Here is a 25,729-nt window from a genome sequence, read left to right as displayed (position 1 = left end):
TTGATTTATTTTTGTAAAACACAGTGTCTTAATCTGCTTGGGCTGCCATAACAAAATGCCACAGACTGAGTAGTTTAAAGAACAGAAATTTGTTTCTCACCATTCTGGAGGCTGGGATGTCCACGATTAAGGTGCCAGCTGATTTGGTTCCTGGTGGGCTGTCTTCCTGGCTTGTAGAAAGCCATCCATCCTCTTGCTGTGTGCTCACATGGCCTTGCCTCTGAGTGTACATGGGTTGGGGGGTGTAGGGGGGGTGAGAGGGAGTAGGTGACAGTGAAGCCCCTTCGTGTCTTTTCTTATAAGGACACTAATTCTATAGGATCAGGGCTCTACTCTCATGACCTCATTTAGCCTTAATTACGTTCTTACTCTAAATATAGTTGCACTGGTTAGGGCTTCAACATACCAGTTTTTGTGTGGGACACACACACACTCCACAACATGCAGTAAAATTGGAAGTGTTCTCTTTTGATGGCTTTATGACATGGTATTTGGTAACAATGAGTTAAATGCCAAGCATGTATTATATTTTAACTGCTGTCCAGAGCTGTAGATGTATTTGGACCATCTGAGTTCTGCTTTCTAGCCAATAATGTTATCAACAACCATTTTCATAGTATATTAAGCCTTACCACTTCCTTGAATTTTTTCCCTATTCCAGGTCCAGATATAGTTTGGTTCCCATAGTAAATGTCTATAGTTTAACGATAATTTTAAAAATCATATCATTTAATTGTGAATTCACCTTTTTACTTGTTAACAGAGCAAGCCTTTTAACTAATATGGTAAGGTTACACAATTTTTAATGACAGCTAAACCAAACCTCAGCTTTGCATAGCAGATTTTGGAGTAAAGATAGAAGCTTTAACTAAATTTCAGGGTATAAGCCTCCTCTTTTTTATTGTGAATTTCAGTATGGATTTTGATTAACTTCTATTTGCATTTTAGATTGTGCTGGAAGATCTTTATACCACATTTCCCAGAATAATCACATTTATGTTCTTTTTCACAGGCCAGCCCGCCAGATCTCTATATTGAAAGATTTAATATAGCTCTTGGACAATATATGGGAGCATTGCAGAGCATTGTGCCTCTTTTCATATATATGGTAAGCTAGAGCTGTTTCCTCTTTCAAGATACTCCAGTTTTTGGTCTAAGTGCAGTCACAGGCAGAAAGTTAAGCATGTTCTATTTTTCTTTTACTGTTTATTATGTAAAAAAGGAAATTAATCTAGTTCATCAATGTTTGATAGTGTTGACAGAGAAGAAATATTTTAGCCTTTTACTGTTCTAAAATTTCATAAATATCATTGCTGAATAGATAATTAAGCATTAATAATCAGCTGTTACCCAATTAGCATTAATTTTTTTGTGCCATATGGAAGATTCTGTGCTTGGAAAATAAAGATATGTAAGAAAGATTTCTTATCTTCAGAAAGTAGAGAGTTAAGACATATCTAAAAACATGATGTATAGTAAATGCCAACTTAAGTCTTCATAAAAAAATAGAACAATAAAATTTGCTTTCATTCTGATGATCTCTTTCATTTGGAGAATTATGCCATGAGTATAACTTGCAGCCTGTTGACTTTGTTGATTAGTTCCTCCTTCACCCCCTAAATATATAAAGTTACAGGATTTTTTTTGAAGCATGGTTGATTTACAGTGTTGTATTAGTTTCTAAGTTATAGGATCTTAATGTTAGTGTTCCTGTTAAACAGGAGCCCTTAGAAACCAATATGCCCGTTCCTCTCTGTTGATTAGATCAGGGGATGGGTGGCACGTTTTGTAGCAGAGATGGCCATATGTGTAATGCCAATCTATAAAATGGTTTATTCTCCACAAGATACACTTTACTGAAAAAAGTAAAACAGAACAATTGGGAGAAATATGTTTTATCAGCAGGGGACTTCTATTTAAATAATTTATGGAGGATATTTACAGTAGAAAAATACGCAGTTAAAAAATAATGACATGTCTGAGAGGGGAGGTTATAGCTCAGTGGTAGAGCTCATGCCTAGCATGCATGAGATCCTGGGTTCAATCCCCACTTCCATTAAAAAAAAAAATAATAAAATATATAAAAAACCCATTGCCTCCCCACCAAGAAATAATAATCATAACGACATGTCTGTGTGTTATTTTAGAGAGAAATCTTCTCAAGATACGTTAGGTGAAAAAAAGCAAGATATAAAGCAGTATGTTATATTTCTTCATCAGCAAGTGTTTTCTTCTTTATTAGGAAAAAAAAGGCATATCCAAAAAATGCAAAAAACATTTTAGAAAGAATACATAAAAGTTTTTGCAGTGCAGAATGGGACCTTTGGGAATGGGAGAGAAGGTGTGCTGTGGAAGATTTCTTTTTGTGGCATACTCTTTTGCATGGCTGTATTTTGTAATTATGTGCATGTTATTTTTGTAATTTTTTAGAAAGAAAAAAATGTTAAGCATTGAGAGAATTTCTGAGCAACTTGCTGACATTCCTCTTTGCATTTTCCACTCCTGTGCGTTGAGTTAACATTTAAACATGAACAAATTCTTTTTGACTAGCCAGTTGTTCTAATTAGGGTGCTTTTGGATGCAAGAAACAGGAAACCTGATTCAAAGTGATTGTAGGAAATAAAGAATTATCTCTTGTAGTAAAACTCTAGAAAGAAGGCAGTCCCTGAGGTTGGCCGAATCTGTGGTTCAGCAGTGTTATGAAGACCTCAGGTTGTTTTTTGTCTCTTTGCTTTACACTTCTGTTTTGGTTGTTTTCCTCATTGTAAGATGACCGTCAGATACTTTTCACTAAAGCCTAGGTTTCTCTCAGTCTGATTGGGCTACCTTGGGTTATGTGTCTGTCTTTGAACCAAAGACCATCCATCCCTAAGGAATGTCATAAGCTGAGTGATGTCCACTAATCACTGAAGTGGAATATTTGTTAGAGAGCCAACCAATGTATGTCCACTGCCTGCTGTCAGCCTAGATCTTTGATAAGTGGGTTACCTTTCACTAGTGTTTCCTGGTGTTGCCTTTAGATGATGATGCAGTATTTTAAAAGGACATATTAAGTGCCTGTCACACAGTGTGGTGCATTAATTCCTGACTAGTTAGTGTTGGGTACCTTCCCATGTTCCTTTTGAGGTAAATGATTCATAGCATTTTTCTTCATGTGCTCTTAACCCCCTGCTAGGAAGACTATAACTAATAGTGACAGGGCTTTTGTTTTTTTGATGTTGAGTTTTTATGTTTTAATTGATGCCTTTTTGAATTGTTTGCCAAAACAATTTTTTTAGTGCTTCAATTCATTAGACTAATCATCTCCTTCTAATTGATACGCTGAAAAATACTTTGTTTTCTTTTTCAGAATAAGTTTTACATCGAAACCAAGCTTAACAGAGACTTAAAAGATGATCTTATAAAGCTGTTTACGGAACATGTTGCAGAAAAGCACATATACAGCCTAATGCGTAAGTAATTCAACTTATAGAGGGGTAAGATAACACTAGCAGTGATTTTTTTTTTTTAATCAAAGAGCATTGGCATCTCAACCCTGATGCTGACATCTTCTGAATCATACAGCAAGTGTTAAAGTCCAGTTATATAGAGAGAGACACCGAGGAACTGAAAATGTGACCCAGGGAGCTAGGAGCAAGCAGCCTGGTCACTGGACAGTGCCTTCGTATCTGGCATGATGCTTGCTGCTCTTTTCTTTTTTCTCTGACATTGGGGGAGATATTATTAAGGGGTTCACCCCTAACTTTGTTACAGGTAATTCTAGAAGGAGTGCAGTGTTAATGTTACTGAAATGGTAGCATAGAATTCTCAGTTTCCTTGTTTGTGTTTAAAAAAAAAAAGGGAGATGATAGTTTAGCTTGTGAGAAAGTAAATTCTAAATTAAATAAAACTTATGAGAATTAAACATATGTAAAGTACCTAGCACCTATTAAATACTCAGTAAATATCTTCTTTCCTCTCTCAAGCTACTGCTCTCTCAAATTCCCATTTCTTTTTCCTTAAAAGGGGATTTCAACTAGAAAATCTTCTAAAGATTGTTTTCCTATGGAGTTTTAAGTGCAGAGGAGTTTAGTGAAATGTTACACCTTCTCAACTCTAATAACCTTTTATTATTGAATGTGATTATTTTCAAGTAACTCGTCCTAAATTTATATACATTTTATGTATAATTTAGTCTGTGAATTTATCATTTCTTTATAGCTATCAAATTTGACACAGGTGGTTATAGTTAAAATATAGAGGCCGTTTGCAAATGTGTGTATTTGACCACATGATGAATGTGATAGAACATGAAGAGTTAGTGGGAACAAGGCCAGAAAGGTGGAAGATGGATCCATAGAGACAGAGCCTGGGTTTGGGGTACATTTGAAATTAGAACCTTGAGTAGAAGAGAACCTACAGTTCATAATTTCAGTTTTTGAACACCGCATTTTAAAATATGATTTTCTGCAATGCCTAACATTTGTCATCCTTAAAATTTATCTGTCATTCAAAATTATAACTAACTACTGATGATAAAATCAGAAGGATAATCTTGAACAGTGCTCCCTGGCCTTCATCATAAATTCACATGTAACTCACATTGTATGCTTGAAACTACAAAATCATTTTTGGCCAAGTGAGATGGCGTTTTCATTTCAAGAAAGGCGTGGACAGAAGAAAACAGCTTATGTAATTTTACAAGCCTGACTTAGACTAAGGTCTTTGGAAAATAAATGAAAAACGAGCTGTTTTGAGTCAGTAGTACCTGTTGTAGTCACTAAATGATGGAATTCATCTGTATGTGTTAATGTTATTTAAAGGAATTATTCCTATCCATTTAAAAATATTTTAATAAGATTTTTGTATGGTCGTAGATAACCTGAAAGAAAACGAACTGTTGTCATGATTAGTCAGGGTCACGCAGTTACCAGAGTCCTGAACTTGGGAAGGATGAGCCAGTGTGATCTGTTACCTTCACCTTCAGTAAGAAAAAAGTACACATGCAGCATTTGGGAAAGTGAGTGTCTGACTCTGATTGTGGTTCCTAAAATTACTAGTAACATGTCTTTCAGAAGAATTCCAAGAGCATCATACATGGTGATTTGAAGGAACGGGAACCCTAATGTTGAAATGATTACGAGAGTTAGGGAACATTTCAACCCCCAAATGTAAATCTTGTGAATCACAAACTTAATGGGAAGCACTTGTAACTCACAGGAACCGTGAAGACTGTTGGTTTTAGGAAGCTTTACTACTTTTAAGAACCTCCGTGAGTCGAACCATTTCTGCTAGTGTCTCAACAGACCTGCACATATTTACTTGTTAGATTGAACTCTACTGCGCTGGATTTAAAAAACAAACAAACAAACACCAAAAACTGTAGTGTCTAGACCCTTGGTTTGTCCTCTTGGGCTGTTCTTTTCTTGCCCTTGTTTACCCTTCAGTTTTTGGGGAAAAGGGTGATAGAAAGAGAAACCTTGACAATCAGTAAGTGGTACATTTTTCTAAATCATTTTCTCTCTATTTCAGCTTTACTTTTAGAAGCCCAGTCAACACCATTTCAGGTCACACCTTCAACCATGGCAAATATTGTGAAAGGCCTGTACACTCTCAGACCAGGTAAATGGCCGTCACGCCCGCAGGGCTTGGGCTTGCTTGCTTATAGTAGTTCCAGCCTGTGCGAGAGGACCGTGTTCCTTTGTGTTTTCTGAGCCTAACGGTGTTTGGATTTGTTACAGCAAAAAAATTGAGTAGATATCACGACCTCCCTTGGAAACCTTTCTATACTAGTGAAAACCAACAGGTTTGGGAAATACAAGAAATAATTTGTAGGTGACACTTGAGATGAAAGTTGAATCTCATGTCTGTCATTAATCTCTTTTTTGTTATGAGTTTCTCCTCCACTTATGCCCTGTCCTGCAGATCTGCCCAGACATACACATTCACAACTCTGTTGTTAGGCCTGTTACACAAGGAATCTGGAAGTGTTGGTAACGTTACAGTCATTGCATAAGGATATTTTGAGGAGAGAGACTAGCAGAGCCAAAACTCAGAGATCACTATATTCAAAGGTGTGGTTTGTAGATTATCTTAATGTCTCTATCTTAGAATAAAACACTGTGAATTTAAAGGAATCCCAACATGCTTTTGTATATATCTTCCTGTTTGCAAGCCAGAACCTCACACTTCCCATACAGTTGTCTAGCCAATTAAAAAATGGCGAGGAGAGAGACTACAGAAGTTCAGGGTAGAAAATGGTTCTTCAATCTAGAAGCATAAGGGATGCTTTTTTGACAGTAATTACCTTTTTTGTGAAGTTCTTTTATCATTTGAGGATTGAATGAAATAAAATGTGATCTAAAGAGCTTAACACAGTACCTGTAATGTAGTAAGCATGCCACTATAACTGTGGTTACTGCTATCCACTTAGATCCAGTGGTTATTTTATTTTAATTAATTGATGTCTTGATTGTTTATTTACTTAGTATTATAATGTATGTCAGAATTTAGCTTGTTAAAATGGAAACCAAGTAAAACTGATACTGGGGGTAGACTGATGTCAGAAATAACTCCTTTCAAAGTCTACTTTAAACAATTAGTGACTTCTAGAGTATTCAGATTTAATGTTGCTTAAGTTTGGACTCTTACTCTGGTCTTCATAATTTTTTAACATACGATTCCTGTAATTATTTACATAAGGTGGCAGAAATATTGCGTGTGTCCAATAAACTGATGTATTTCTAGTTTCTCAGAATTTTGACTTTCATTTTACTAAATGTGATGAAAGTGGTTCCTGAATTTTTCTTTCAGTGCTAGGTTATGAATGATTTTTTTCTTTTATTTTGGCAGGCATCCAAGTGCAGTATGACAAATTTCTAAATTTTGCTTCCCAAATAGGCAGCTTTATCAGCTTTGGCTTTATCATAAGTAACAAAATTACAGAATAAAAGTAGTCACTAAGGGTAGAAAACCTTACAGATACATGTTTATCTAAGTGCTATTTTATCCAGGTTTTAGCTCTGGTAATAGGATTCCTACTACTTGTGAGGAGAATTCTGTGTTTGACAGTTGTCCTTTTGAAAAGGTGAATTTTATCACAGACTAACCTTTTGCTACCCTAGATATTTTCTGAGATACTGTTAAACAAATTTTGACATTTATTTGTCTTCCCAGTACCCATTGTGTTCCTGGTTTGTTAAAGCAGTTTTATTCACCAGACAGATTAAGGTTAAAATATTTTAAAAGTTGAATTTTAAATGTAAATGTTTCTTTCATTGCAGTAGTCCTTAAATGCTTATTTTTATATGATGAATGCATCTGAATCACCTAAAGTTTTTTAAACTATGGATTCCTGGGCCCTAGTCCTTGCAGAGTCTGATAAATAGTATCGTTTTAGATGTGTTTCCATCCAGTCTTTCAAAGCTCAGTCTAGGAATAGTTCCCATCACCCTACCCTGCCTTTTTTCATTTAATACACATACTTTCTTTGTTCTTCATTTTCACTTTGAATGCCTGGAGTTCCATAAAATGGCAGACTGGTTTGACTCCTTGCCAGCTCTGACTGATGGGTTAGTGGCTCCCCAGGGCACTGAATTGAGACTAAAGCCATCTTTGAGCTGAACTTGAAGGAGAGACACTGCGCTGTTGAGAACATTTTGACATGAATTAGTACAAGGGGTGGCGAGTGGATTGGCCTTGGCGGTATTTGTGGTGCTTGTTTTCTGAGTTTTTTTTTTTTTGCCATCTCTAACTTAGGTATGCTCTCATTGGACATTTTTAAAATTTAGTAATGACTCAGCATTGCATAGCATTAAGCGTGTTTTGGTTTTTTTCTTCAGATTTAGAATTACTTATTTAGATTACAGTTTTTAAAGTGAATTTGCTAGATTAAATGGAGCACTGACATTTTATGGTTTTTGATATATACAGCCAAGATGTTTTCCAGAAGGGAAAATTTGGAAGGGCTAGATTAAAAGAGTCCAAAAGGGCATACAGGTGGGCATTTTTCATATTGTTAGTGTCCATTGAGTGAGTACTGGGCAAGAGTGTATGTTTGTTTTAGCTTGAGTTTTTCTGAATATTAATAAAGCTATTATTCTGTTTATTTTTGTTTTCTTAAATTCATTCCTGTCTTTCACCCATTTATTTGGACTTCCTGATTTGTTAAAATGCTTTACAATAAAGATACTAATTCATCTTTGTCATGTTCTCTCTTGTCCCCTCCCCATTTTTGTGGTACTTCTTTTTTTATGTCTGCTTATTACTACATGTGCTATTGTATTCTTGACCACTATATTGTTTTATTTAATACTTTTTCAGGCTAAGTATTTCCGCCAAACCCCTTCCTTCCAGGTCCCCTTCCACTTAGAATTCTTTGGTTATTTTATTCATGTTTTCTTATATATTTAGAAATTTTGATAAGGTTCATTCAAAAATTCTCTAGGGGTTTTCATTAAATTTTGTTAAAACAGTAAAATGTAAAAATACTCACTTTCTGTAACTTCTGTTTAGAAAGGAAATTTAACCTCTGTATCAGAAGGGATTGCACTGATATTTTCCCCATTTTGTTTGGTTTAGTACATATTCTTGTTCTTTGAGAAGAAAACTCTCTTTTCTGTTTAATTTCTCTACATGATTTCCTTAATGGAACTTTTCCTTCCCTCACAGAGTGGGTTCAGATGGCTCCAACTCTATTTTCTAAATTTATTCCAAACATTCTCCCTCGGGCGGTGGAATCTGAACTTTCTGAATATGCTGCTCAAGATCAGAAACTTCAAAGAGAACTTATACAGAACGGTTTTACGAGGCAAGTTTTTTCTTCCTTTTGTGACAAAATGTGTCTGTTTGTTTGGGCCAGGATGGCTTGGCGCTGGAGGGCTGCCGGTGTTCTTAGGATGGGGGACAACTGTCCAGGTGTTGGGGCGGTGCTGCTGGGAGAGGGGTCAGTTCCCTGTCCGTGGATGTGTTGAGTTGGGTTCTGACTTCACGGAAGCTGCTCTTCACTTGAGTAGAGTTTGGGGAAGGGATTTCTCATGGGTGGGGGTGGCAGGTAGGCTGGGCCGCCTCCAAGAGCTCTTCCGACTAGTTCCAAACATTTGGAAAAACTTCGTAAAAGTTTTATGATCAGTTATAATGTACTTTGATGATTAAACTAGCAGATGACTAGTTTTACGGCTAAACTGGTAAGGAGGCTTTAGATTCTGTTTTTCATATTTTCACTTTTCCCTAAACTTTGTTTCTTCTTAAAAAGTAGAGTATCACTTACATGTGTCTGCAAAAATTTGCCTCCCTTGGTTTTGATACATACGCTTAGTTAATTTTTCTAAAATTTCCAATTCAGTATCATGGCTTTATCAGAGAAAATCTTTCAAGTGCATATTTTCAACTAAAATTTTGTAAAAATTCTTTGGTTCCCTGTGGGAAAACACCTTGTTACGTCACCAAATCATTGAAGGGTACAGCAGTGGTACTTTATATTTTCATAATCCTTAGCTCTTTTACATATCATCTCTTATTTGAATCCCTCACATTGAAGAAACCTGTGGAAAGGAAGACACCCGAGTTCCTCACTGAGGCGTAGTTGTGACCACAGAGTGCACTGAGAATAGACCACCTGTCTGGGTGGGGGGGAGGATGGGCACCGTCTTTCATAGGTTCTGGGGCCAAGCTCCATCTCAGGATCCTAGTCTTGACCAAGATCACTGTTTCTAAGTTTCTGGTTTCAGCACAGGTTTGTTCTTTGTTGGCCCACGGATTGGTATTAATTCCCTTTTTGTCCTGGTGGCATCTGTATTCCTGTGGTACAGGGGCACTGAGTAATCCACTGGTCATTTACCCCCCTCACTGGCAGCTCACGCTGGAAAGGCTCAGGAAGCTGTGTAGACAGGCCTGGTAACCCTGCCTTTCCTGTGGCAAGTTAGGGGGAGGAAAGGCCACTGGGACATGCTGGATGTAGACAGCTGATTTTTCTCCCTGATGCCCAGTGGTCAGGTGTCTCCTGACATCAATTGTAGTATTTCTGACAGCAGTATTATTTTCATACACAGAATGAGGCCATTTAATGCTGTAATAATTTCACTTATTCATTTTCAAAGAGTAGTATATTCGTATAGTTTTAAAAAATGATACAAAAAGTGTATATACACTGAGAAGTTTTACTCCCACCTGTCTCCTCATCTGCTCCCAGCCATTAGGTAACTGTTTTTATTAGTTTGTTATGATTCCCTTCAGTGCTTATTTTATATACAGAGACAGGAAACACAATGTATGTTCTTATTTTTATTCCTTTCTTACACATTTCATTGTGTAAATGCACTATAATTTACTTAACCAGTTCTCTGTAGATGGCGACTAGAATTATTTCCAGTCTTTTCTATTACAGAGAAAGCTGCATGCGTAATTTTGTACCTGTTGTCAGTGTGTTTGGAGAGTAATTCCCGTTAAGTGAGAAAGCTGGGTCAAGAGGAGATGCAGTGGTAAAATTGCTTAATACCAACAAAATGCCCTCCACGGGGGATTGTGCCATTCTGCACCTCCACTAGCAGCGTGTCAAAGTGCCTGTTCTATGTGGCCTTGTCTGTGGAGTGTGTTGTTCCACTTTTGAGATTTTGCCAGTCTGGCAGGTGAAAAATACTCAAGAGTTGGTTTGATTTCCGTTTCTCTTCTTATGAGTGAGGCTGAGCATGTTTTCATATTGTGTATGTCTTTTGCTGTAAACTGCCTGTTTTCTGTGTTTCGCTGATTTTTTGATTTTTAGTCTTTTTTTCTTGGTTTCTAGGAGCTCTTTCTGTAGTGAAGAGATTGTTTACTCAAGATAAGACAGTTATTTTTCTCAGTTTGTCTTTTGACTTTGCTTCTGGTGGTTTTTTGTTTTATTTGAAGTCATGCATAAGTTCTTTATTCTGTGTAACTAACATTATCAAGTTTTTTCTTCATGGCTTACGTATTTTGAATTATAAAAGTTTTTTCTCAAATCTTTTCAAATAAATGCAAAAAAAAACCCAAGTGTACATTAAAGTTTTTTCCTAGGCTTACCTTAATTTTGAAGTCTTTTATGTTTTTACTCATGTTTTATTTGAATGTTTGCTTGTAATTTTAGAGCTAAGCTTCTTGAGCCTTTAACAAATAAACAGCCTTCTGAAAACTTACTTCTGTGAAGCAGTGTAGGAAGGTGCTCTTGTAGAGGTCTCTGAGCACCTTGAATTCACCGTCCAGAACTGTGTGGAACTGATTAAACATATCTGGAGACGTTTTCCTAGTCCCAGTTTTGGAACTGGAATAAGGGAACAGGGAGCAGGACTGCTTGGTGTGTAGCAGCTCTTAATGTAAAATTTGCTTGGGCTGAGATGAGGCACTGACTCCATGAATAGTCTCCTGTAACATTGCCTTTGAACATGAAGAACCAACCTGGGGCTGTTCTGCTAAGGCCAGGCTGGTCCTATTCAAGGAAATGCCTTGGGTTTTTGTGTAAATTGGAATTTTTGTTTCTCTTAATGGAATTCTTTCATGTGAAATTTAAATATCAGTATTCCAAAAGGTGATAAAATTAAGATGTTCTATTTTATGAACTGAATTGGGCCATTTCTAGAATTAACAGTGTATTATTATACATTTACTGGGAGGATTAAAGTCTCCCTCATAAGTTATTCTGATGGGTGCTTTGCACAGAGTAGGCCCTGCTTTAGGTGACAGTCCAGACTCACTCCACCTCACTGCTGAGTTGCCTCCGAGTGGTCAGACGGGCGTGCGCACACTGTGCACCTGGCAGCTGAGGGAAGGGCTGCCTGTGTTGCTAGCTCTTGCGCGTGGACCTTCCGTAGCTGCCCTGCCAGACTTGGTGCTGCCTTCCACCATTATTTGGCTAGATTGTTTTGGAAGAAGTGGTGTCCCATGATGCAAAAATACAGTATTAGCTATCTAACAGAAAAATCTGTTACTGGCTCTCCTGTTGTGAGCAGTCATTTTATGGTTTGTGTCTAGCCAGTCACGTGATTCCCGTTCAGCTTTGCAGGCTGTTTTTTCATGTAAGGCTGTGTTCCATTTTTGTGATGTAGGGGGTCCTGGATAGGCAGCACATAGCTGTAACGTGGATGGCACAGAGAAAGTCTTTCAAGTGTTTTGAAATAACATGTTAATGCTGTCAAATATATCCTCTTTTGAAGTTAATGGACAGATTCTCATTTGAGCTGAAGTTTATGTGAAACGTCTTTAGTTGCATGGAAATATAGTGTGGACTTATTTCAAAGCTAGAAGTAACATACAAGCTAAGAGAAACATGTTTACGTGTTACCTGCATTATTGTATTGGTTATTGTGGGGGCAGGGCAGGTTGGTGTCTGTCGCTGTCAGCGATCACATTACGGAAGGTAAGCTCATTGGGGAGCTTCTAACGTGCAGGCCCTCAGATGGAGCGTCTGCATTCAAACCAGCCTGCAGGCCTCTTCGAAGCATGTACCAGATAGCTTTTAAAGGCACATAAAAATGTTCTTGCTGAGTGATTGTTACCTGGATTTCTGGAACAAAATAGAACCTTGTTAGGGGTATTGTTGGTTTTTCAGCTGAGAGGGTCACCCTGGGCTTGGGGCTTTTCTGTCTAGTAGCAGGGGTCTGGCTTTGAGGGTAGCTTATAGCTTTCCAGGCTTGTGGCGCTGAATAATATCTTTGGCAGCCTCTCGCACACATCACATTTACATTCTTTGTGCCTCTTGTGGTTTCCACATCTGTGTTTTTCTATTTTTGCATATTCCATTAAAAAATATTTGGGAGGAGGTAGGAATGAAGGCTGTCTATAGAGGTCCCAGATACAAGAGCCGTCCTGTCTTCTTTCTTGATCAGCATTAACTTACTGGTTACAGAATAGCTGGTGAATGCTGCCGTGATGATGGCTAGTGTAAGACTCTCCCCTGGCTTTGGCTAGATCCAGCGTTAACAATAGAGATGCTTAAAAAGTGGCAGGAGAGCAGGTCTGCTCAGAGCTCCCTAGGCCACCTAAAGCTAGTCCATACCGACTGTTGCGTCTGTTTTTCTCTAAATGCTCAGCCCAGAGAAAAACCCTTCAGAGACGGTTTGGTGTGTTCTTTTTCTGCCGGTCGTTAAGACTTCTCACTCAGCGCAAGAGGGTTCTGTCCTGGTTTACGTTCTTGGGCGTAACTAGAGAAAGTGGGAAACTTCGGTAATCTGGAAGATGACACGAAAGCATGAAATAATTACTTGGGCTAGGATTTGAAGCCCTCTGTAGAGGCTGTTAATGAATTACTCACCATTTTCTACTATGTGCTAGACACTGCTCTAGGTACTGGGGGAACAAGGCGGGCAGAGTTCCTGTTTTTATGGCGCTTATGCTCTGCTGTTGGGAGATAAATAACAAACATGTAAACAAATTATTTCAAATAATAATAAGGGCTAAAAACAGCATGAAGCAGGGATAGAGAGTGAGTGAGCAGGGCCTGGTGGAGGGGCTGTTCAGCTCACTTGGTGATGTAGCGCCTCCAGCTAGACCTAGGAGACAGCCGCATGGCTACTGGGGGAAGAGTGCTGCAGGCAGAGAAAAGAGTAAGTGCAGAAGTGCTGACAGGTCCCAGGGACAGAAAGCAAGCCAGAGTGACTGACGCAGTGAGCAGAGGTGGAAGATGAGGGTTGAGAGGTAGGAGGAGCCGTATCTCACCGGGCTGGGAAAATGAATTTGAATTGAGTTTTTACCTGTAATGGAAAGCCACTGAAGGGCTTTTCAGAGGCGTGAAATAATCTTATTTATGCTTGTACATAAGATTGCCTGACTCTTGCCTGGACTGATAATGAGACTCTCGCCGTTGTGTAGGGGAGAGATGGTAGTGGCTTGGATTGGGATTGTAGCTGTGGAGTTGAGGAGTGGTTGATTTTGGATTATGTTTTGGGTCAGAATGCTCCAGAGTGAGCCAAAGAGAGCAATCAAGGATAAGCTAGGATTTTGGCCTGAGTAATTGGGTGGATGGTGGTGCGATTTATTGAGGAAGACCGAGGAAGGCGTAGGGGTGGAGTGCATTCCGGCTGCTGTAAGTTTGCAGTATCTGGAAGTCATCCGAGCAGCAGTGGCGATGAGGCAGCTGGACCTGTAAGTCCGGTGTAGTGAGGAAGTCAGAGCTGAAGACAAATCTGGAAGCCACTGACATATGCATTGTATTTCAGGTCACAAGACAGGAATGACCGCTTGCCTAGACTAAGGAGAATATACACGGAGAAGGAAAAGTGGCCAAGGATAGATTGTTGGGCAGAGCTAGGACTGTTTCCTAGGAAGGACGAGGTCAACTGTGGAAATGCTGCTCAGAGGCCGAGGAAGAAAAAGCTAGTGAATTGGTTATTATCACTCATTGCTTAAGCATTTTAGTCATTTGTCTGGATTATTGCCTAAGAAACTAGAGAGACAAAATATAGGATTTACAGGTAGCATAGGAGTTAATCAGAGCTCAATTTTCTTATCTCTAAAGTGGAACCAGAACTTCTGTTGGTGTTTGGAGATGAACTGGTTAATGTATGTAAAGGTTCATGTTCTTTTATCTGCAAGAAGGATACTCATGTACATTAAGATTCTGAGATTTTTCAGAAGCTTTAAGCAGTTTTTGGTCACATAATAGGGCTTTTAAGGGAAGATTTTGAATTATTCTATTTTCATATTTGAAATTTGCCCTATTATATGCAGGTCACCAGGGACATTGATAGTAGAGCCAGATTTCTCTTCAAAGACATTTTAGTCTGAACCAATTTCTAGAACCCAGTATAAACCATCTTTATAGATAATCCTTCCTTCATTTAATGGCTTTCTATATTTAAAAGATAGCACCTTTTATCTAAGAATATTCAGATTATAAATGACTCAGCTACCGTTTAATGTCTGTTTTAGAATAGATTGTTAGCACCAAAATGTCTGCTCCATTTCCATTATCGGTTATGCTAGTGTATTTCTCCTGCTTTGATGTGTGAAGATGTCAGTCAGCTCTGTTGACTCCCTCTTCTCTTCTTATCCCCAGAGGTGACCAGTCCCGGAAGAGAGCTGGGGATGAGTTGGCTTATAGTAAGTAATGATGTTCCTTGCCGTCTTTGATGGCTTTGTGATGTAAGGCAGCCACTGGCTATAATGATACCCACGGTGTGCTTGATGGTGGGCTCTCGGGCCCTGTGTGTGGTCAAGGTTGGGCTGTTGTGCAAAAGCCATGGCAGCTCTCAGGTCCAGTTGGTGTTGGTGGTTCTCGGGCAGTTGTCAAGAGGCTGCCAGCTCGTCAGGCTTTCCTAGAATGAGGTAAGGACCCAGACTCAATTCCTGACGATCTCGTCCCCTTTTACTTCATTCAAAACCACATGGTTTTGAGGTATTTTTTTCCGCAACCTCCTTTTACGGGATTAGGACAGGGGTGAGATGTATGTGTTAAATAAACAGGTTCCTACCGTTGTCAGATGCTGTCTGCCATTTGTGCTTTTTCCTCCTCTGATGTTTTTTTCAGACAGCTCATCAGCATGTGCAAGTTCCAGAGGGTACAGATAGTGACTGTGTTGGAGGTACCTTCCTTCCTGAAAAGAGGACACACTGGAGCTGCAGAGCACAGCGGGGGTCCTGCAGACACTCAGGAGCTCTGTCACAAAGCTGTTCTCGGAAGAGGATATTGGACTTCTTACTTTGGTTTGTAATTTTAAAAAACAAAAAACTAACAAAGAAAAACAAAAACGAAAAAAACAGTTGCTGCTAGACTTGGGGATACTTTTGAAATGGGACAATCTTCTAATGAGTTTATCTACAGATTCCGTGAGCAACAGGCGTCATGAAGAGTGACCATTGCTAAGTGCGATACGGCAGCCAAAATCAGCAGCTTCCTCCAAAAATACAAGAGCAGAAGAATCTTTCTTTTTTCTTATAAAGCACTTGTTTTGTTCATTTGTGGACTTGGCACTTTGGCATATTGGTTTCACACATCAAGATATCTTTTGCTTTAAAATCAAGCAGATCATTACAGTACAGTATTTTTCACCCATAACCAAAACAAACCCCTTTAAAAGAGTTGGTCTTTATTTAGCATTAGACAGTCTTGTTAAAAATGCTAACCCTGCTTTCAATATAACTTCTTCCCCCGATCAGTTCACAACTGTTTTCTACTCTGTGCCTTGAGCTTTGTGCACTTTGCAACTCTGTGACCATGTTGTCAAACTCACAAATGCTTCCTGAAAACGTTTATCAAATCACAGACTAACCCGCCAAGATGTCAGGTGTGACTTTGATAACAGGATGCTGAATAAGTGGGAAAATAGAAACATGTTGCACATTGGCCAGATTTCCTCTGGCCTCACCGTGGCATGTTAGGGACCAACCTTGTAGAACGTTTCCATTTCCTCCATCACAACATGATCTCACCAGCTGCTGTAGTGTTGGCATTATGCTAGTTTAGGGGACAGTACCTTAGCACTAAAACTCCCGTTTTAATACTGTGGAGAATCACCCATCGGTAAAAGCTGGTTCCTGCGATGCTCTAGGAAGCAGGTACGGTTATTAAATCCAAATATAATCAACGATGTGGGATTCCTGATCCATTTCATTTTAAATGGGTGAGATAAGTACTTAAAAAAAAAAGTCTGCAGTCTGCGTCTTTTCAAACATCACATTTGAGCATAATAGAGAAGCAGCAGCACTTCTGTTTGAAGGCTCCCTTCCGGCTGTGGCAAAGCTGTGTTTTCTGTCTCCGTACACCCACAGTGCTATTTAGTTCCGTATAAAAGACTCTGAAGCTTATTCTGAATTGTTTTTGAAAGGCAAAGAGAAGTAGAAAGCTGTGGCAAGGGAAAAACATTTTCCTCCTCAGTTTTGCTTAAATCTGAATCGAACATATGCCTGAGCGTTTGGCTGTGCTGGACTAATATTTGCCTCTTCAGAGAACTTGGGACAACACAAGAAGATCTGTCAGGGATACCGTCACACTCTGATGGCAGGTTTTTCGTAGAGGTGCCTTTGCCAGTTCACTTTGTCCTTTTTGGGGGAGCGGGCTGGGTGGGAGAGTTAGAAGTGTGGTATTAGGAGCAAGTCAGTCACCTAAAATAAGTCCTCTATTTGTCCACTTACTCTTCAGAGAAGTAAAAGTTGTCAGAGTTATTTTTTTAAGTGCTTATCAACCAGAGTTGATGGATTTTGAGGAGGACTTTAAATTGGGCTCATTCAACTGTGAGCAGTTCGGACTGTCTCGATAAACGCTGAATTACTGTAAGAATATATACAGGCTCTCTGTATGCCCTGTACAGTTTGATTTGCTACACCAGTAACATTCTAGTATCAAGGAAGAATTCCATTTTATTGTGAAGTTCAGATTTTACTTGATGGAATGCTTGCTGCAGGCTTATAAATAACACTTGCAACTGAGCTCTTGAGCGGTTTTAATGATATTTCTGGAAGGAATGAAATTGGAATGGTTCTTTTAATGTGGATGAATTCTCCAGTATCCTAATCATATACCGAAATGCTGTTTCTGGGAGGGTGTATTCTTCAGCCAACAACGAAACTTTCCCTATAAAACCATTGTATTATGATGTGAATTGGCATTAAAATCTTTGGATGCTTTTTGCATTATTAAGTTAATGAAGAAATATTTTATATTGTCTTCTTTTTATTATTATGTATGTATTAACAAAAAGTGGGCAGAGTAAAGTTTGCAGAACTGAATTTCTCTATACATTTTTGCACAGTGGCTGCAGCTTGCTGTGGGTGAGGGCTTGGTGATGGAAGGCCGTGATTGGAAGGCACTGTAGAAAGAATATACACATTTTTCCAATGCAGGTGACCTGGATGTTACTCATCTTGGCCCCTTGAGGTATACTGCAGTATGAAGAATCTGTTTCTTTACATTGTTACTGGCTTTGCGTATTTAATTGGGAGTCTTAGCAGAATTCTTAGTTTGCAACATGAGAGGGAATCAGATTTGCCTCCATTTTGTATTGACTAAGCACTGTTTGCCTGAAAGTATTTTCTTCTCGTGTGTCCTTGTATTCTTCTTGCCAGCACAGTATATAGTTTCTCCACGCCGGTTAAACACTGGCTTTTGGTGGGGCCCAAGTCACTGAAGACAGAAAATTGTAAAGCAGGTTGGTGGTCTCATGAGTCAACACATGCAGTTGGTTTGGCCAAACTGACTAGTACGTATGTGCGGCCCGAAACTAGACCCTCCAGAGAAAGCCAGCTTGCTCCCCTTGGAATGATGACATGTAACATCAGTAGATGATCATTGTTTTGAGAGACTGTACTTATTTCAAAGGTTGGCCTTAAGCTTCAGTAACAGTGTCATCTCATGTCCTCTGTTGTCACGGCTGCCCCCTAACTCGACTGCTTTGTTTTCTGTAGGGCAGAGAGCAAAATCTGGTGGTGTGACTCAACCTACTAGTTCTTAGGTAGAGTTTGTGAGAAGAAACACAAACCTGGATGCATGAGCTGTGCATTATTAAATTTTGTGGAAAAGTTACTATTTTTTTCTCCCTGTCCCTTTTACACGTTTGAGATGGTCCCCGTCCCTTGCTTTGGGGTCGGGGGTGAGAGCCGATGTGTGAGCGAGCCTGCGGAAGGCTGGATGCCCACGGTGGCTAACTCTGCATGCCCCTTTCCAGCACCACGGCTGTCACTCCCCTTGCTCTATGCCATGCTTTCTGTCAGGTTGCAAATTTGCACACAAAGAATTCCTCAGGAAGAGTTTGCACACGCATCACCTCGCAATATTCTGTACTGACCGAACAAGGGATTTGAAAGTTTTTCAGCACAAAAGGAGAACTTCAGAGTGATGGTCTGTGCACATGTCCTAGCAAAGGTAATGGTGGTCTAGCAAACACGATTGGTTTCTGGAGTTAAGAAGTGAGCGGGAGCACTTGTGTCATGGTATTTAGTGAGCCTGTTTAATCTCCCAGGGTAACCCTTCAGATTTTGTTGTCTTCTCATTGAGACTGGCTCTATTTTCTTCCATGTTTTTTCTGTTTCATTGCAGCTCGTTATTTCCATGATTATTATGCAAGTGGCATTGCCCTTGAGCTAAAATTCAATTGTCTAATAAGCAGCTATTATTAGATAACTAAACATTGTTCTATGAATATACACTAATCTGAGATACTAGAAATATTTACAACTAAAAAGCAAAACCCCTCCATTGACTATCCAGTCATTGTTTGGATTTTTTTTTTAAAATGGTGTCTCATTGAGCTTCAGAGTATTATGTACTTTAATCCAGGTTTAAGCCTCTTAAGGGGACTTTAAAATTTAAAATCAGAATATGAATCCCTTGGCTGACACCTAGGAGAGGTTTAAAAGGACCTTTTTGGTTGTGATGACTGTTTTCAATAAGATTGCGTAAGATGTAGTTCATGTTTATCAGAAGTTAAAATAAACATAGGAGTCCATGGAGAAGTGGCTTTACTATTACTTTCATTACCCTGTTGACATTTGCCCCAGTTTCTGGCCACCAGGATATAAGAAAGGACTCTTGTTCTTTTCAAAGGAAATGATTCCTCTTCTGGCCCCACTGGTTATTAACTAAGTCATGGACACTTTCCCATCTCCACTGGCCAAGACCCTGTTTTGAAACTCTTTCCAGAGCCGAGTGGTACAAGTACATACACTTTTTCTGCTTATGTTGGTGGAGTGGCTGTGGGAGAATTAAAGGAAATGCTAATCAGAGGTACATTCTTACAGGACCCGAGTATATATTGTACCCCTGCTGATTGGACATTATGTTCATTTCTGGTTGGACTGCATTGTTTAGAAGAATGTTAATGGCTTACAATTCTGGGAAATTTATAATGTGGCTCTGGGGTGAATTCTGTGGTTTGAAGAAAATAAATATTTTGTATTGATTCTTACATGTCAATGTTGTGACTGTACTAATGCAATAAGACTGTGGATGTTCTCTTAGAAGGGTATGTTTTGTTAAACAGATGGCAACTTAATTGCTCTCATTAGTCCTGTTTGTCAATATGACAGCCATGCAATTCAGGAGAAATTATTGAGATGTGCTGTTGGGGGGAGCTATGGCTGGAGACAGGAATGCTTATGAATAAATGGAGATCAAATGCAGGCAAGAGGCTTCTGCCACCCACCAGCATGGCCAGAGCAAGGATGAAGTGAAGCAATGAAGTCTAGTCCCTGGTGGTGCTTGTTTGTTAGAGAGAATGGTGGAGCTTCAAACAGGGTGTTTTGTACATCAACTCTTGTTACTCCAAGAAAAACAAAATGGTGGATGAAACTCTTATTGACTGGGAATTCAAAGCCACTGACTTTGGCTCTGATCTTTAACCCTTGATGGATTTGAATCACTCCTTCTGTATCGGGTATATACCATCACTCGAACATTGTGGTTAATGAAATAAATCTTGTACAGATGTCCTTGGCCTTGTTATGTTGATACCTGGTTTACTGGTACTTTGTTACAATACAGAACGTACGGTTTTGCTTACAGGACGTTCATAATGCCTCCTAAATGATGACCACACTCTGTCCATGTCCTGTCACAGTTAATTAGCCTGCAGGGTCAGTGTCCATCTTGACCTCTGTACCAGTGAGAAACTGTGTGCCTTATACCTGTGGCGACATACTCTATTTACATGTATAGCATATAGACATGTGAACATACGTAGGTTTTCTGGTACATTATGGACCTTTAATCAAAACTTTATGATTTGGGGGCTTTTTTGCATTGATTATACTGTGCTTTTTAAAAATTACTTTTTGTTTTCCTTGATATGCAATTAGTAGTATCCCCTAGATTTTTAAAGTCTTAACTTCACAATTTTAGTTTCTCTTGCTCTCTCTTTACAGGTGTTCTGAGGGTGCCAGTTCTCATCCTCCTCTTCTTTGTAACCTGAGCTGTATTGTAATGTCCGCTCTTTGATTACCACACACAGTAGGATTTGATAACTTCAGCTTTTCTTTTTCTCTGCATTTGAATCACTGATTTTTTCTTCTTCAGCTTTTTTTTCCAGTCAAGTAGAGAGCTATTTAAATCCTCCCCCTTAGCAACTTTTTAAAAAAGTTGAGTGAAAATGTTCTACTAGAGCCGGTTCTTTATGTGTGTTTATCTCCTCTATTGTCTTATTCCTCAGTAATCCAGAATTCTAAAGCATTTTGAATTTCAAAGAACATGGCATCGGAGAAAGAATATTGTACATAGAATCTGAGAGCACAAGTGTAAGTAAGTCTCAGCTAGTTGTATGTTCTTGGGTAGGTTTTTTTCCTGAACCTCAGTTTCCCCATTTTAACACTAAGCCCTTTTCCTTCCCCTCTACACATGACATTGAACTTAATTGGCCAGAAGGATATAACAATTCTGAACTTTTAAATTACACACCTAAGTGACCAGTAATATACCTTAAGATTTAGAAAGAAAAGGCCACAACTACAAGGAGAAATAGGTTAAGCTACTAATATAATAAGCATTTTCAGTGCACTTTCTTCATTAATTAGCAGGTCATCCAGAAGACATAACCATTATGATCACTAAGGGCATAAAAGATTTAAATAGCACAGTTAATAAATCTGATCTGATAGACATATATATCCCTTTGCACTCATCAATAAGGAAAGCATTTTAAAGCATTTTTTGTAAGCCAAGTCTAAAGTATTTAAAGTATAACAAATGATGGCCAAATTGGATTTATCTCAGGAATGCAAATTGGTTAATATTAGGAAATCAATTAATGTGACTCATCTATTAATGGATTCACGTTGTGTGATGACATTGTCTATGAAAATCCAAAGAATCTACAAGGCAAATTAGAATTATGAGTTAATCAAAGTTGCTGGAACCAAATCAATATGCAAATACCAATTACATGTCACAGTAGCCACAAGCAGTAATGGCTTTTAAGTTTTTTAAATGTAATTAAGAAACAGAATTTACAGTAGGGACAAAAAAATTATAAAGTACCTAAAAATCTTAAAGGTATATAAGCCTTTTAATGAGAAAAACGATAATTTTAAAAAGCACATTTGTTGACCCAAATAAATGGAGAGACTGTGATATATACATAGATCATCTAGGTCTCAAACTCTTCCTTCCAAATTTCCTAAGAGTCAGGCAGTTCCAACAAAAAAGTCCCAATGGCTTTCATTGTGGTGCTTGACAAGCTGATCCTCACATATAAATGGGAGAGCGAAGGGTCAAGGATATATAGAAGACATTCCTAAAAAAGAATCAGGTGCGAGGGGAACTAGCACTACCAGAGTATAAAACTTACTGTGAATACATGATTAAAACAAGGCAGAATTGGCACAGAGGTTATAAACAGGTGAATGGACAAGAATAAAAAGATCAGCTTGGAAACTGACCCACTCGTGTACAGGAAGTAATCATTGCAGATCTGTTAGTGGGGGAGGACGGATTATTTAGTAAGTGGGGCTTCAGTAATTCTTCCCAAGGGGGAAAAAAAATTGGACTTCTACCTTGCACCAGGCACAAAAATCAGTCTCAAGTGGATTGGAGATTTACTAGATTAAATTTAAAACTACAAAGCTTAGAAGACAATATAGAAGAATATTTTTATGACTTTGGGGAAGGGTAGGATTTTGTCAACAAGATGGAAAGGGCAAACCATTAGTGAAAAGATAAAAAAAAAATTGGCTGCATTAATAGTAAATACTTTTTTGTTTACCAAACATGCCCTAGGGTGAACAATAAGCCCCAACTGGAACAAGACACAGATAACCACAATATATACATAAACTGCTAAAAAAAAGCACCTGAATGCAAATCAGTAACAAAAAAACAAATGGGCAAAAAGTCTAAGTAGGCATATCACAGAGAAGAATCAGAAGTGGTCCATACACACGAAAAAATGTCCAACATTATTAGTCATCAGGAAATGCTCATTGAAATCATAAAGAAATACCATTTCCTAGCCACCAAATTAGCAACAATTAAAAAGTCAGAAGATACCAACAGTTGGAGAGATGATGGCACCACAACTCTCATCTGCTACTCTTGGTGTGGAAGTCAGTGCTACCACTTCGGAAAACAGTGTCGGCTAGTGAAGTTGCACAGGTGTATCTTATAGCCCAGGATTTACGCTTAGAGAAACTCCTGTGTAGATGTCTACACCCGGGGAGCATGTACAGGAATGGTCACAACAGCATTATTTGTAATAACCAAAAAGGAGAGCAGGAGAGCCAGCTGCTCATCTACAGTAAAGTGAATAAACAAAGTACACCTGCACAGAGGAATTCTGTAGAGCCCGAAGTGCAGTGCAGAGCTTTGTACATCAACATGGATGCATCTCGGAAGTCGTGTTGAGTTAAAGAAGCAAGTCAGAAGCGGTCAGCCTGGGGACATTTATATAAAGTTCACAACCAGGAAAAACTGTATTGTTTGGGGATTCATAAGTAGTAAAACTGTAAAGAAAAGAATTGTTAACATTCAAGAGTGTGATTTCCTTGGGGGTGGGGTGAAAGGGAATAAAGGGGCTTATAAGCAGTTAACAATGGGAATATTTTGACCACTGTAAACATACTGGTTCTTGAGTTAGTATCTAAATTCAGCATAAAGTCAATCCAAATGCCAAAGAATATTTTAAATATAAGTTAAAAGTTCGTATGGAGGTATAAGCAGACAAAAATGGAAAAGTGTTCATTGAAAGGGGGTGGGAGGAGGAAGAAGAGGAACTTGTACCAAAAAGCACTTCAAAAATGTGCAGTTTTTACACTGGTATAAAAATAGACAAGTTAATGGAAGATCGTTTAAAATAGACTCAAATGCTTTCAAGAATTTTGAGTACGTTAAAGGTGGCTTTCTGAAATGATTCTGACCATGATGAATTATTCAATGAAAGGTGCAGATATAACTGGAGAAAAGTCAATTGATTCCTGTCATACCATTCACCAAAAAAATTCAAGATGGCCTCAAAATGACAAAAGAAGTTATGAAAACTAGAATACAGTGAATATTTTCTTGAAGTGGGAGAAGTTCGTTGGAAGGATGTAAGCAGTAGCCTGAAACAGAACTCTGTGTAGACCAGTCACCTGACTGCACTCAACAGGGCACCACCCCTGGGCATTTGTATATACGTGTATATCTTTAACTTAATGTCTATACACTACACTATACTAATCCATGTAAGACAAAAAAACAGAAAAGAAAAAAGAGGAGGTGAAAACATTTTAAAATGTATTTTGTGTGTATTGTGGTAAAAACAAAAACCAACCTTTTGCTCTTTCTAAAAAAATACAGTGAGAGCCACATGGTTAAAAATGCTTCATTATTTTTGAAACTCCTAGTTTGAACACTTTATGATAAACACAACTTAAATGTCTGATTCTAAGGTAAGTTTATTGTAATGCTGGGTTTTAATGGCTGTTGTAGCTGAAAAGGCCACTTTAGTAAGATCTGTGAATCGGATGACTGTGTTTTCTGAAAAACAATACTCAGTTTTAAGTTCTATCTACTCATCTTAAAAAAAAAAGTGTGTTGAAATCTTTGCAATAAACGTCCATCTTTCTCACTGACACTAACTTGTACCTGCTCAGTAATTTCAAGTGTGATTATTTTTATTGTTAACAAATAGGTTCAAAACCTCCCGAAACTCACTTTGGGGTTTTAGTTCCCAAGAGTGCACTTTATGAGAGTTTTTATAGGTGACAGTTTTTGGCAACACATTGTTGTAAAACTGGAAACATGTCTAACCAGTTTCAAAATGCTCTTAATAATGAATTCCTTTAGGAAAAATAGCCACCATCCTACTCATTGTTAGTATATTATCTTTACCTTGAACGGTCAGATAAAACCTTTTCTGTTTTTCTGAAATGCCTTCTTGATTCCATATTACTGACAGGCTCTTGTCACCACAAGAGAGGTTGGCAAATTGCAAACATTTGTCTTTTTATAAGTAAAAAATACATAACATCCTTAATATTCACAATATTTTTAAGAATGTTGCTATGGGATAGCCAGCAAACCGGTTTTGGGATTTGAATTTCTCCATCTCATAAAATATTGTAAAGATGCTCTCACGTGAGATGAAATCTAAGTCCAGTTGCCTTGTGGGGGCGTACAAACTACAATTTTCTGGAAGAGAATGGTGCTGTTGTCAACCCCTCAAGCCTTGTCGAGTCCCACTGCTCATTTCAGGATACCTCATGGGTTTTTTGCGTGCTGCTGGATCATCTACACGTGCACTGGGTATATTAAATATCGGTAAAGCTTCTTTACTCTTAAAAACACATATAATTCATATTTTCTTCCTGCATCTCTGTGGACCCTCTTGCTTGCTTTGGAGACCAATAGCTTAAACACTAAGGGAAATTTGTTATCTCACAGAAGTCCCAAGGTTGGGCAGTTTCCAGGCTCCAGAAATGCAGCAGCTCACCGATACCATCAAGGACCCAGATTCCCTCCAGCTTTCTGCTCTGCTGGCCTCAGGATGTGAGCTTTGTCCCCGTATCGCTCCCCTCAGGATCCTCCCTTGGCTGCCGCAGTCATCAGAGATGACACCAGCCACTTGAGAAGGCGACCTCTTTGTTCTCCAGCATCAGGAAGCTTCCCAGAAACCCACCAGCACAATTCCCCTCACTCTCCACTGGGAAAACTGGGCTACGTGAACATGCCCAAACTAACCAGTGGGAAGGAGATTGGGACCACCATGGCAGACTTAGGCTAAACAGGTCTCACCTCGGGGGGCTGTAACTGGGCTTCGCCCCCCAATGGCTGTGGGAAGAGGAGATACTTGAATGGCTGCTGGTTGCCCACGTCCACTACACGGACTTGTGACTGCTGCTA

The 25,729-nt window shown here is 38.8% G+C and overlaps 1 protein-coding gene across 1 annotated transcript in view; it reads left to right on the top strand.

Annotated features, from left to right (window-relative positions):
* CACUL1 (CDK2 associated cullin domain 1) overlaps nt 1–20,349 on the top strand; it is a 55,683-nt gene extending 35,334 nt beyond the window's left edge. The window contains exons 4-9 of the mRNA XM_006200167.4: nt 1,013–1,108; nt 3,350–3,452; nt 5,512–5,601; nt 8,650–8,788; nt 14,984–15,027; nt 15,455–20,349. Of these exons, the coding sequence (XP_006200229.1) occupies nt 1,013–1,108; nt 3,350–3,452; nt 5,512–5,601; nt 8,650–8,788; nt 14,984–15,027; nt 15,455–15,495 (513 nt within the window). The 3' untranslated portion in view covers nt 15,496–20,349. The remainder of the gene's footprint in view (nt 1–1,012; nt 1,109–3,349; nt 3,453–5,511; nt 5,602–8,649; nt 8,789–14,983; nt 15,028–15,454) is intronic.
* The last annotated feature ends 5,380 nt before the right edge of the window (nt 20,350–25,729 follow it).

The sequence above is a fragment of the Vicugna pacos genome, chromosome 11 (assembly GCF_048564905.1).
Source record: "Vicugna pacos chromosome 11, VicPac4, whole genome shotgun sequence".
NCBI lineage: Eukaryota > Metazoa > Chordata > Mammalia > Artiodactyla > Camelidae > Vicugna > Vicugna pacos.
This window is presented reverse-complemented; position numbering and strand designations above follow the sequence as displayed.